The sequence below is a fragment of the Lycium ferocissimum genome, chromosome 2 (assembly GCF_029784015.1).
Source record: "Lycium ferocissimum isolate CSIRO_LF1 chromosome 2, AGI_CSIRO_Lferr_CH_V1, whole genome shotgun sequence".
Lineage (NCBI taxonomy): Eukaryota > Viridiplantae > Streptophyta > Magnoliopsida > Solanales > Solanaceae > Lycium > Lycium ferocissimum.
The window spans coordinates 61,177,794-61,192,271 of record NC_081343.1 but is presented as its reverse complement, the minus strand read 5'-3'; the positions used below and the strand labels follow the sequence as shown (position 1 = coordinate 61,192,271).

The following is a 14,478-nucleotide window of genomic DNA, read 5'->3' as shown; positions in this document are numbered from 1 at the left end:
TTTTATCAGTGAAAAATAAAATCAAATGTAAATCTTTGTTTGTGGCCAGAGTAATATAATGTGGTTTAAAGGTTGCTTTGAATGAATTATTTATTCGCCTTTGCTAGAAAGGATAAAACACCAAAGGAGAGAGCTTAGAGAAAGATGGAAGGGAGAGAGAAGGGAAGGAGGAGGGAGAAAAGTGTGCATACAGGGGACATACGGAGAAAGCTCAGAGATAGAGAGGGAAGAGAGAGAGAAGGGAGGGAAGAGAGAGAAGAGAGAAAAATGTGGATACAGGGGTTGCTTTTTTATTTTAACCTATTTTGTATGTTTTAGTTATGGAAACAGATTGATATACACCTTTTACCTACTTGCGCGTAAATAAATTAAAGTATAGCTACTAGATAAAAATAAGGTCTAATGTTAGCTGCACCATGTAGATTTCCCAATAAACAATGTGTCATTACTGAACTTTATAGATGTCAGTACAATTATTAGAGTAATACTCCTTTTACTCCAATTAATTTATATGAAACTGTTCTATAGTTATTTAGAGAGTTAAGCAAAAAAATTATTATCATATCATATACTCCTATTTAGATATTTTTTAATAGAAAAGATGTAATTTAGAAGTAGTTTTTGTCTAGTGGCTAATTATGTAAGTTTATTTTGACAAGATTATAGGAAATCAATGTCAGACCACAAAATAGAAGGTTTTAACTTGGGAAAAGGACATATATGGCCGCTCGGCCAAAACTAATCCCATCCTCTAGCCTAATTTTTTCTAAATCCAAATTATACCCACTAAACTAATCACATTCATTAGCCAAAATTTAAATAAGACAATTTTCAAATAAAAACCCAAACACAAAAATGTTTGAGGCGATTTTATATATAATATGTGTTATTTGTGTATAAAATATGTATCAGTACCTATCTGTAATGTATAGAAACTGTATAAAATGTGAATAACTAAGGTATCTATCATTTTTGTATATAATATGTATCATTTGTGTATATGATGTGTATCAGCACAGTGCAACTGCCCTGTATAGAATAGAAAATTGTATCATATTTGTATATAATATGTATCATTTTTGTATAGAAAGTGTATATATAATTTCGGCATGTGTATATAAAGCGTATCGATCTTGTATAGAAAGTGTATCATACGTATAAAAAATGTATTATAGAAAACCGTATCATTGTGGTATATAATATGTATCACTATTGTATATGTTAAAAATAAATATCATATCATTATTGTATAATATGTGTATAATAAATGTATAATTAACGTAGAATTTATGTATAATAAACGTATGATTAATTCCAAAGATATGTATATAAACTGTATAATTCTTGTATATAAAGTGTATATATAATTCCAACATATGTATATATATGCTGTAGCAGCTCTTTAGCGGCGACTTTTTAATTTAAATTAGACTGACACCTAGTGAATTAGCCTCAAATAACATTAAATGTGAAATTAGTTTGGTTAGTACAAAGATTCTTTTTTCCTTTTAACTTTGTGTTATTTTTAGAGAATGGATGGTCGTCATATAGACTATAATATATAGAGAAAGAGGAAACAAAATAATGGTCAAACTTTAACTTATACCACTAGAATGTAAAGGTAAAAGCTCTATTATAAAAATTATTTTGTTTTCTTAAACGACATTTACTAGGAATTAAAAAAAATGACGTCGATTTGCCATCATTTTGGTTATGGTATTAATTAATACCCACAAATCACAATCTCCACACCATTTGCTCATGACAAAGTCAGTCGCCTTACTTTTGTGATTTGTCGACATCAAAATCTAAACACGCCCTTACCAATAAACAGAACAAACAAATTAAGAATAAAATACTAAATCCTGTCCTTTTCTCTTTTACTTTCCGCCACTATAGAAAAAGGATAATAGACCGTGGAAAATAAAAGAGAGTTATGGATTCTGTTTATGAATAAAAAAATAATAATTAAAGAGAGATAAATGAAATCTTACTCCCACATTAGTAGTTTGAAAGTCGTGTAGCGTCTTCACTCCTCTACAGACTATATGTCAGCGAATAGAGAATTAGAGAGACTAGACATTGATAAGGTTATTAGAAATATCTAAAGTAAATAGAGTAATCTTTATTTTTGTAACGAGATAATTAATCTATGTTTTTTAAAAAGGATAAAGTAATCTATGAATTACACAAAGGGGAAAGGAAATCTATTTTTGCTCCAAAAAAAGAAAAGAAAAGAAACTATCAATTTTCTTGGACTATTTGAATTTGCACAGAATGATCTTTTTAGATCATTTTTTAAATTATATTGTCAGCTTGGTAGGCTAAATTTTGGCTTTAAAAATAGTTGGATGAAGTTTTATTCTTTTTAGCAAACAAATTTAGCTTACTTATTTGCTAATCGTTGACATAATTTAAATGCACCTCATAAAATGTCATTTGTGAAAATTATGGATATATCATGATTAATAAAGATAAAAATATTACATTGATCGTGCTTAAATAAGTTAAATGTATATACATCGTCCATCAAAGAAGGCCAAAAAATACAGCTGGAAGCAGACCCCATACACTTTGGAATTTACTACGAGATTACGATATCGAGCCTCGTATTGAACTTATGGGCCTTATTATTTGGCTGGGCATTTTAGCATGGGCAATTCGCAGAATTGCCCTTCTTTTAGGGTGGTCTTTAAATTTTGCCCCTCATATTTGAAATCTTTAAATTTTGCCCTTCGCATAAACCCCACGTTACTGCTTCGAACCCCCACACAGTCAAAATTTTAAAAAAATTCGCAAGGCAGAGTTTAAATTTCGCTATGCTCCCACCGGCAAGATACACTTATGAAGGAATTGCCAAGTTATCGCCGGACACGCATACTTATGCCTCATGGGAACTTAGCATAAGTATCTTTGCCTAAAACGCATAACTTTGGTAATTCCTTCACAAATTTATGCCGGTCCGAAAGATACAAGTTTGCCCGTTAAAAGTATGCCTACGTCGCACGTAAATTTGTTAACGAATTATCAAACTTATGCGATGGGGGCATACTTATGCCTTATGGGCGGACTTTGCCTTTCAAGATATATATATGTATTTGTCATTCCAAACTAATTATGGGTTGCATTGTATAGCAGTATGTTAATTGTTAAACACCACAGAGGCACGAACCCATTGTCATTAACGTGAGATACTAACTCTATTCCTTAATTCGAACAATTTATTGTTAGGTTTTGAAGTATATATACGAGGATCCACACGAATCTGCAGAATATTGATTTGTTAATTTCTTTGGATATAACTTAATTACTACAAACTCACTGTCATGGACGCAAAGTTTTATGGTTACTTTAAATTTAATAGCTCAGATTCGAAAAAATCTAGTACTCTATATTCCGTTAAGTTGGACATATCGCTTGGGTTGCTTGTCTCAAGCCGAATTCATACTTATGTTAATTGTTGTTAATTTGTAAACCGAGATTAAGCATGTGAGTTGGAACAATATCCGCATAAGAAGATTAAAATGCAAGCTCGATACGAGCATACTTTTCTGTAAATGCGTGTCGAATACGCCGAGAAATGTACTTTTAGTTATGTTTAGTTATACCGGATCCGGCGACTTTTAGTTGTGTTTAACTAAAAGTACCGTCGGAGTGTGCGTACTTTAGTTATGTTTAGTTACTGCCGGATCCGCATAACTTTAACTTTTCCCTAAAGATTGTATGCCGGATTCGCATACACTCCCCCCAGTCGCGCTCGCGAAATTATTTTTTTATTTTATGCCCCGAGGGATTCGAACCCCGAACTTCATATATTCTTCCACCTTTCAAGACGAGCAAAACTTAAAGACCACAAATGAAGGGCAAAATTTAAAGACCACAAATTTGAGGGGTAAAATTTAAAGACCACCCCAAACGAAGGGCAATCCGCGCAAAAAAATGTTTTAGCATGAGGTGGGCCCAGTGGTCACATCAGTATTTCCTGTTTTAGAGGTTGAAACGACAGCGAATTGCAAACGAGATTGAATTTTATAATCAACTTGAGGCTATTGGCTAATGCAAGGAAGGTAAATAGAAAATGACTTGTGTCTTTATCCTCAAAGTATACTCCCTGATGGCTGCTCTGCCTTTAACATTACTTAATTCTTACTTCTTCTACCCTTTTGCTTGTCTTCATATTTTATGTACGTAACATTAGACCAATTCTATTATATTCCTTAAAGAATTAAGGGTCGTTTGGTTTAAAATATACAGAAGACTTATTTAGGTACACATTACCATGGCAATTTTAGCTACTTTTTTAAGAGTTGTTAAAGTCATAACTTTTTTCACTCACAAAATTTTAAAAAAAATTCAAGTGAAATGTATGTCCTAAAACAACGTTCAACTTCTAAATACCATTTTTCAACTTCAACTTAAATACTACATTTTTTCGAATATTATTCAATTCATGTCCAAACGCCAACTAATATTACTCCATAATTTTTGTATAACCAATACGTAAGTATATAGAGTTTAATACCAAAAAAATATTGTACTTCTAACTTTTATACGAGAATCTATGAATTACTATGTACAAATATGATCGGATAAGAATATGTGTATTACATGATAAGAGTATCTAAAGTCAAAATGAGCTTAATTAGACACTTCCAATTCATTTAATATTGTTCATCTCATAACAAAATATGCATTATTATTCATCATAGTACTTGTATAATTATTTTACTGCTTAAACAATCCATCCATTATGTCACTGAAAACCAAACATCCCTTAGTGACAGTTTTAGTATATACTAAAATACTAAAATAAATAAATAAATAAAAAAGCAGTGGTGGTTAAGCTTTCATAGACTTGGCAAAGGTGAAAGATTGTCTGTTTGTGTAAAGTGCAGTCTTCTTTGGAGTTCTTAGATTATGTGTTGACTCTAGACAAAATTGCCTCTCTCTGTGATCTTTCCCAAGGCATTCAAAGAAAGTCTCCGACCAACTTCCTTCCAAGCCTGCTTTTATCTACAACATAATCATCATAAATTCATATTACCGCTCCTAAGGTGTTAGATTGTCTCCTTAATGTTTGGTTTATCAAAAGCAAATAATTGCGAGTATGATGATGATGTTCCAGTCTTGAGGAGAAAGAGTTGAGTTTTCTTTTTTGACCATTTCTCTTTCTGCAGGATATTCACTTGACCGCCAAGTTTTGAAATCTTGCTAGGAATTTGAAGGTGAACTTCAGTTTTCTTAGTTTCTTTAGCGTGTCCAGTTGAAAGAAACAATTGCAAGTTTACAGAATTTCGGTTTTCATCTTAAACAGAGCAGGGGTTTTGCTTTACGCTCCTCTAGGTAATGGTATCTGCATCTTATTTGTTTAGTCTCTTTCTTATGAGTTTTAAGTCTCAATTGCTTGTCTTTTTACTCTTTGCCTTTTCAATGTCAAATTCCGGGTTTTAGAGTTTTACTCTTTGTGTTTTCTCAATCATTTGAAAGTTGAATAGAGAGGAGAAATTGGGTATTCATGTGGTAGCATGTTTAAACCTTTATAGCCTGAGATCAATGGTTTTATTAGTAAAATTTTCATTCTTTCTCCCTTTGCTGCCCAATCCCACCTTTCCTTGCTTGGTTTTTCTTTACTTTTAAGATGAAGACAATACATGGCTCAACCATCTGCATGAAGCCTTACTTGTGTACTTGCTAAGATTTATGTTGTTGTTGTTGAATGACAGATCTGCCTTTTGAATTGTGTGAATATCTAATCTTTTACTTGATTGGACTATGTCTCAACATGTCCCTCCACGTGTGAGCCTGATTCTTTTTATGGCCCAAACACATGGAAATAGTTTTTTGCTTTCTGGATGGCCGTGAGATTTGAACCTAAGAACTCTTGCCAGCTCTGCTACCATGTTTAATCGTGTGACTAACTCATCTAAAATTATCTAAAAGCTTAGAGAGTGTTAGGATTTTGCCCTGATTTTCTATCATAATTGAATTCCTTTTTTGGAGGAAAATGTTTTCTAGATGGAAAAGATCTCTTCCATATTTGACTAATACTTTCTTGAAGGAAAAGTTTTGTATTTCTATAAATTGAGGATTCCTCTTTCACACAAAAAAACACAATAGCATCCACAATGTAGTCGTTTAGAGAGTCTTGTTTATAAAGAGTCTCTCCACAGATTTATGTCTTTCTTTATATTAGTTTTCGATATGTAGGTCAATTGATCAAACCCTATTAAAATATTATGCATTTTTAGTATATTTTCATTGTCTTCTGATTTATCGTCGTTCAACGTTTGCAATTATTAGCTTCCGCATGACGCCCGTTTATTTCGATCCCAACAGAGAGAGCACCACTTTTGATTAAATTATATTATGTCTCAACAATTTTCTTCTTGGTTTTTTCTCTTTTCCCAAATTAGTTTAAGTTCAGCATACTGCAATTGTATCCTCTAAAATAGATTACTTAGAGTGTAAACTCAAGGCTGTTGTCAATATATGCTAATGAAGCCATGATATCAAATCATTGCCAAATTGTATGACTGAAGGATTTTCTTGGATATTACTCTTTCTGATGAATTTTTTCCTTCCTTTCGTATGGATTTTCTTGTCTTGGTTTTTCCTCGGTTATATGCCGAGTAGCTACTAGTATTTACCACTCAAAATTAAAAATTAAGTTTTTTCTGCTCATTTTTAGCAGAATTTCCTTATGGGGAGTGATGCTGCTTCAGTTGTTGGGATACCATCTCCTCGTGACATTAAGGTTAGAAAGCTGTGCTCTTTCATCTGTTCTCTTCTTTAGCTCCTGATATTATCTCCACGCTCTGTTTAATTAATTTACTCTAGAGTCATTCTTCTAATCACAAATGAGATGTCTCAAAACTTCCGGATTTGACCTCATCTCTGAAGCAATATTCCTCTTAATCATGGTGCCTTCACATTAAGAAAGAGTAAGAGTAGTCACTAGTCCTTTTTTCGCTATATATAAAGAGAAAGGAAAAAAAAGCTTTATGGTAATGGAGTTTTGCACGTGTCAGCTCTAGCTCCTAATGAACTATAAAAGAGTTATTTAATTCTTGGAGTTTCAAGAATCTTCATTGAGAATGCTATAATTCAAATCTGAAATTTATCCGAAATTAAAAGTGGTTGACTCATTTGCACCTGTCAAATTTCATGGTTTCCTTGTCATTATCGAGTACCATTGTGCTATTTATTTTCAGCTATACAGTCCATTTTATGACTAAATATTTCCTCTATTTTGTGATGACTACAGGTGCATCGCCTAATGTGCATGGAACTAATTAAATTTGTAACTAGAGTTTCAATGTTACTTCCAGCCATCGAAAAAGCCCGTCCTGGATGCAACTCAGGAATACAGGTACTTTGCCAGTTAACCAGAGCACTTGACAAAGCCAAGGACATCCTTCAGCATTGCAGTGAATCCAGTAAATTATACTTGGTATGCATCTTATCTTAGAAAACTAGTTATGTCTTAACTCTTCTTGTGTGAAACATATCTCCCATTAACATTCCTTGTAGAAACTTAGTTGAAAAGAGTGTATAACATCGACCAGCGGGTGATATCATCGACCACCAACATTTATTGGTTTTTTCCAGTTTATCAAAAAAATTACACTTCTATAGGTAATTGCAGCTTAAATATATCGTAGGTAGGGAGGGAAGATCCATATAGTTCCAACTTCTAGCACACTTGATCAGGTTACGCAATTAAGTGTAAAAATGTAAATGCTGCAAGTGCAATCCTTCTTTAAGTTATTAACCTACCTGTTGTAATAAACTAATAATTAGTGTGTTCATTCACATTATGGAATATTAATCTTGATAAAAATTTGCGCCATATGTTCAGGCACTAACTGGAGATGTTATACTTTCAAGATGTAAGAAATCAAGAAACTTGCTTGAGCAAAGCTTGAACTCTGTGCAGAATATGGTTCCTGTAATGTTGGCTACAGAGGTGAGTCAGAAACTTCCTTCTGAGAGATTTATCTGTGTTTATTTGCTTTAATTTCCTGTCCATCTTGATGGCAAAGAGATTGTTGATGTGTCTTGATTATTACTTTTACATCCAAGTCTGTGGTGGTATTTTTCTGTTTCAGATTAACTGACAATGTCTGCACTGTGTTTATTAGGCTATCCATTTACTGTTGCCAAAGCTTTTTGTTTCTTAATCCTTTTAGCTCATTCAATTTAGTCCCTTCATCTCTTTGATTTCTTTCAATATGAAGCTTTGTTTCCAATCAATGAGAAGGAAGAAAGATCATTCTTTGACTATGGTTTCTCTCTTTCCCTTTTTTTTCTCTACCTGGTCGGTTTCTATTTCCATGTGATTGATGGCTCTGGCAATGCACTTCAATTTACACTATTGGCTGCAGATATCGCAACTGGTTGATGACCTGAGGGCTCGGATATTCAGCTTGGACCCATCTGAAGCGGAGGCAAGGAAGGTGTTAAGCGAACTACTTCATCAGTATACATCTACAACACATTCAGGGGAAGAACATGTCTTTCAGGCTATTCAAATTGCTATGCGGAGCCTGCGTATCACATCTCCAAAAGATCTTTTGATAGAGAAAAGATCCATTAAAAAACAGCTGGAGAAAGTTGGGGGGGATAGTCCAGCAAAAAGGAAAATCTTATTGTTCTTTCTGAATCTTCTCAACAAAAATGGCAAATCTATTGTGGCAGAGCACGCAGAGAATGGAACTCTGCGGCATGAAGACTCCCTCGCATTGGAAAATCAATTTGAAGTGGAATCTCGTCTGAGATTTCATCATAATGATGCTCAAAGGGATATCTTTAACTGCTCTCTAATCCCAGATGAGTTCAAATGTCCTTTATCGTCGAGACTAATGTATGATCCCGTTGTCATTGCTTCTGGACAAACATATGAAAGATATTGGATTGCAAAATGGTTTACTGAAGGTAATGACACATGTCCAAGAACTAAAAAGAAATTGGTCCATTTGTCATTAACCCCAAACAACTCAATGAGGGACCTAATATCAAGGTGGACTACAGCACATGGAGTTAGCGTTCTTGACCCTAGTGTACAAGCAGCAGTAGGTCACTCACGGGAATCATCTTCCGCTTCCATTGCTAGCTTAAGCAACTCAATGATGGATCTATCTCTACCTATAGACTTCAGCAATTTATCACTGGGATATTCAGAAGCTGGTCCTGCATCACACTCTTCTCATGCTAAGACACCAAATGACTTCAGTGTCGTGTCACTGGAAAGCAGTGGCAATTTTCATAAAGTTCAATCTGGTGAAAGCTTTAATGAAATAGAACTGGATCGTTTAGCGAGGCTCAATTTGCTTTCTTGGGAGTCTCAATGCAGCTTGGTTGGAAATATCAGAAACATGTTGAAACAAAACGGTGAAGCTCGTGATTGGATGTTGTCGGAGAAATTTATTCAGAAACTTATTAGATTCTTGGAAGATGCACATAAATTTCATTATCAGGATGCTCAATTATTGGGATGCCAGTCATTATTAGCAGTTCTTGATGAATGCGGGTCTTTGCTCTCTCTCTCTCTCTCTCTCTCTCTCTCTGTGTATGTGTCTGTGATTCTTTATTGTAGATTGTCCCCCACCTAAGCGGATTAGTAAAAGAGTAACTGCTCAAACTCAAAGAACCTCTGTGGTGACAACTTAATCTAACAAATCTCTGAGGAGAAGAAATCCATGTAACAAAATTTTGAAATCCTTTCAAGTAATTACAATTTCTGATGAAATGTGAGCTTGTCGACTTCTTCCCCTTTGATAGAATTTCTTGTTTTTCCCCTCAAAATCCAGTTTTGATTTCAATGAATCATATTGATATGCTCAATGTTATAATGCTTCTGTGCCTTTTTGAAATACTAGAATGTGAGGTCTTCTATATTTGATGGTATAGTTTCTATCATTATTATGGTTTTTATTATCTTATTCGTCTTCCACATACTGATCCTTCTATAATTCGTTCGTCTCAGAAGCAGTTTGCCATACTTGAACGATGATGCATTTGCGCTTTTGACCTTATTGCTTGGTTCGGAGGTTTCTAAAGAAGCTCTTGTTATATTCGAGGTACTGTCCCGCGACCATAAGTGCCACCATAAATTTGCCGCGTCTGGTGCACTCAGTACTATCCTGGAGATTCTTGATGCCCAGAGTAGAGAATTACAGGAACCAGCCATCAAAATATTATGTAACATGTCAGGAAGTTGCAAAATAGGTTCCTGGATTGCACCTTCAGAGTTGGTTCCTAAGTTGGTTCCTTTTCTTGAGGATACAGCTCTGGCAAGATATTGTGTTATCATTTTGGATAATTTGTGCATCAAAGAAGATGCTAGAATTGCTATAGCTGAAACTGCTGGATGCATTACGTCAATTGTGAAACTGCTGCAGCGTGACAATCGCAAGGACCAGGAGCATGCAGTGGCTCTTCTTCTTTCTTTATGCTCCCAACGGGCTCAATATTGTCAACTGGTGATGGATGAGGAGCCCTTTTTTTCTGAACTTCTTGCTGTATCTGTTAATGGAAACAACAAAGCAAAGGGAATGGCTTTGGAGTTGCTGAGACTGCTGAGGAGTGATATTGGAGAATCTTATGAATCGGATATTGACATTCCTAAAACCCCCGTCATTGACTCTACTCAGCAGAAATCTTGCTCCAAAGCAACAGGAATTTTTGGAAAATTTTTCTCAAAACGCAGGTCACCTGCTAACAAACGGATAAAATAGAAGTAATGCTGTCTGGTTTTACCTCTTTTGGCTATTGATATCGTAGAATGAAACAGTTTGAAGATGCCACTTAGCTGAATTTTCCATTTCAGTAGTGTCGACTATGGCTGTTGGCCTTGCACTGACTTGTTGTAGATAGTAAGATATATTTTTGCATGGTAGGATGTGTACAATTTCACAGGTTCGTATTATCGTATAGATTTTGTTAGTGAGACAGCTTAAATGGAGCGGCATAGACAGAAAGGATTCATGCCGTAGCCGAGAATGCTTGGGGATAGAAGGTGTAATTATTGTTGTATCTAGTTTTTGTTTGTATCTAAATGATTTTAACATTTCATATTCAGGTGTATAGTATTTTATTCGTTTGTACAAATACAATAACTTTTCAATGAATCTCACTTTCCGGTATGACCATCGAGCACCATAGCACAGTTAATGCTAGCTGTTATGTACCTGACAGACCTTTACTTTGTATTTGTTAATGAAACCTCATCTCTTCCTTCTATTTCTTTGTTGGGTTTTATTTTATCATTTTTTGCTCCTAATTTATACTAGAAGAGTTTGTTGAATCCTAGAAATATGCCACTACTATTATCCTTTTGTGTCCATAACGCCTCAAAATTGACTTATGGTATATAGCCTATTTTGGTAAAGATTGAGAAAGGGAGATCATCATTGTCGTATAAGTAATTTATGTTTAATAAGCAAAGCAATATGGCCATTTTTCGACTGGACATTGTTTCCTACTGTTTAGACTTGGACACCATCATGATTAATGAGATTTGCGAAAATATCACTCCAATAGACCTACAAATAGAGGAAATAAAGAAGGAAATAAATGTTTGGGTATATACAAGACTTGTAGTTCATATATTATGAGTCCCTAGACTTTCCCTAATAGTGGAAGAAACACATCTGTGGGCGGAGATGATGTATGTTAGGCAAATGGTTTGCTGTGGGCTTTGAAAAACGATATTAGATTATTTAGATGTGGATGTACATTCGATTAGTTAACATAAACATTTAGAAGAAAAATAAGGAGGCATAACGAAACACATGAGCATTATTGAATATTGATTAGAAGTAGCAACTAGGGGTGTACATGGACCGGGTTGGTTCGGATTTTTCAAATACCAAACCAAATCAAATGCGTCGGGTTTTTAAATTTATAAACCAAGCCAAATCAATAAAATTCGGATTTTTCAACTTCGGGTTTTTTCGGGTTTTTTTCCGAAAAAATCTTCATACAAAACATATGACTTTGACTTCAAATATTTTTTGGGCCCCAAGAAGATACAACTATATAACTAAGGTGTTTCTTAAAAAAATAACACAAAATGTGAGATGGGTGATGACATCTATTAAAATATTCAACAAAAAAGATAATAAAATCAGTTAAAATAAGTATTGTCAATTAATAAGCCATAAAGAAAATGACTTTAATCTAAATACTAAGTTATGCTAAAATAAGTACGGTTAATAAGTATTAATTGTATGTCAAAGAAAAAAAATTAAACTATGATTTTTTACGCTCTAAACCAATTATGCAAAACTAAATAATTATTATCCAACATTACTGTCATTCTTGCTGTTAGAATTGAATTTCTTTTGTTAGCATTAGTGTTGCGTTAGTTTTGATTTGGACTTTATTTGAGTTACTAACATCCATGGGATATAAAACTTATTGGCATTCAAAATTCTAAGTTCAAGCTTGAAATAATATGATAAAAGACAAAAAACTATAAAAAATTTAGGAAATATTTACAAATTACATTACAAATAAATATTTTTATGTATAAAATATTTTAAAAATCGCATACACGTAATGTCGGGTCGGTCTGACTTTTTTTAGCTAAAACCAAACCAAACCAATTATGGTAGGGTTTTTTTTTTTCAACACAAAACCAAGTCAAACCAAACCATTAGTCGGGTTTTTTTTTCGGCTTGACTCGATTTATCGGTTTGGTGCTGTAATTTTCTCTTATTCCAATTTTGACATAACACGCATATTATATATGTGTCATTTTTGTTTTTTGTTCAATTTGACGAGCGAGTTAGTTCTGGACATTGACGAATAATTGGGGATTTCTAGGTTAAAGTTGCTTTCGAGTTTGCTATAGTTGTTTGTATTTCCTTTTTAATTTGGCTCTATCTTAGTAGAAAAGTAAACTTATTGCCTGGAAAGGCAGAAAAAAAGGGAATAATTCCCCGTCTCTTTTTTGTTTTTTTCCCTTCTCCTCAAACCTCAATGCAAAATTCACACACAACATAACATGTGAAATTTGCTTGTGTTTATTTGTTTTGTCCTTTAAAGAAATATTTATTTCAAAAATCTTTTTTAACCTTTAAAAACAGTTTTGTGGAAATTTTCTTTTTAAAAAATGAGCATAGTTTCTGGATCAATAATGTTGTCTTTGAAGTTGCTCAAACAAGGTGATGACAAGCTATTTGCATGTACTTCAGAAATAAAATTGCATACAGATTTAAATGGCCATAATAGCCTGGTAAATTGTGTAAGTTCTCCCTTGACATAGTAGCAACTTTTACATGATTCAAGAAAATGTGGAAGTTCCGAACATATTTGCTGTTGTAGTACGTCTATTGTCAAAGAACTTCGAGATAGTAAAAAGAGAAGAAAGGACTTCGAAATCTTCGCAAAACAAAGAACATGTGTATACGCGTTGCCAAATACTAGCTAGTATTATTGACAATAGAGCTTTGGGACAAAAGCCACCCAACTTTTTCTTCCTTTTTTTTTTTTTTTTTTTTTTCATTAAGGACAAAGTCACCAAACTATGTATCTAAGCTAGAAGTGGTCCAAAATATTCGATAAGAGAAACATCAAAGTCCAACACTGTTTCAGGGAAGCAAACACAGCAGCTGATTCTTTGGCTAAATTTGGAAGCAATGCACAGTATAGTTTGATTGCTAACCTATATTCTTCAATGCAGGAAATTCCAACACAAGCGAGAGGAGCAGTGAGAATGGATAAGGCTCAAATGGCAAACTTCAGAATTAGGAAGGCAAGAAGAAGATGAAGGACAAACATAAGAGAAGGCTGAGAAGATGCAAGCAGGAAAAGAAGGAAAGAAGCAAACATAAGCAGAGAAAGGAGCGTGAACTTTTGTATAAAATATTTTGTCGGGCTATTGGCAGCACCTTCATTAGGAATGTGGTGCAAGTCCACTGTAAAATGTTCTTGTATTATAGTTATGATGTCCCTTAAGTAAGTATAGTCTTCTATAATGAGAACACAGCTAATTAGAACTGCTTCTAATTAGTGAATGTTCTCTTAGCTTGTAGGGACTTATAGTAAGCAGGATTGTCCTCACTAGTGTAAAGAAGGGAGTAATGGCGTAGCCCTCCTCCCATGTATATTTTGATATGCTATTAACAAGGTAGGGGTCAATGCCAAACCCCCCAATGACCATAGACATCCGGAGTCTATGGAATTGGTTTAATACAAAAAAAAAAAAAAAAAAAAGTGGTCCAAAATATCAGCTTCAACCAGATGCCAATTCACCACAAACAATCTGAAATTCCAATGCATCTTTGGAATATATGATCACCAAGGTTCCGTCAGGTCCAAGGGTGAACTGTCTCAAACTAAAGAGACAACATCCTCTCTATTTTGGGAGTCTCTCTAACTCTCTCAAACAACAATAATTAGACGAATGGAACGATAAGTTAACGACACATTTGGGCATATAGCTACACAACCTAGGAAAAAATAGTTGTAAAT

The 14,478-nt window shown here is 34.1% G+C and overlaps 1 protein-coding gene across 3 annotated transcripts; it reads left to right on the top strand.

The window, feature by feature from the left end:
• The first annotated feature begins 4,863 nt into the window (after positions 1–4,863).
• On the top strand, positions 4,864–11,188 carry LOC132046545 (U-box domain-containing protein 5). 3 transcript variants are annotated; one of them, XM_059437199.1, is made up of 6 exons: positions 4,864–5,343; positions 6,692–6,754; positions 7,265–7,450; positions 7,859–7,966; positions 8,385–9,529; positions 9,986–11,188. In XM_059437199.1, the coding sequence occupies exons 2-6, from the start codon at positions 6,701–6,703 to the stop codon at positions 10,734–10,736; spliced, it is 2,244 nt and encodes a 747-aa protein (XP_059293182.1). In that variant the 5' UTR covers positions 4,864–5,343; positions 6,692–6,700; the 3' UTR covers positions 10,737–11,188. The 3 variants fall into 3 exon arrangements, with proteins under 3 accessions (XP_059293182.1, XP_059293183.1, XP_059293184.1); XM_059437200.1 differs by having other exon boundaries at positions 6,689–6,754; XM_059437201.1 differs by having other exon boundaries at positions 4,865–5,343; positions 7,329–7,450.
• Positions 11,189–14,478: the final 3,290 nt, after the last annotated feature.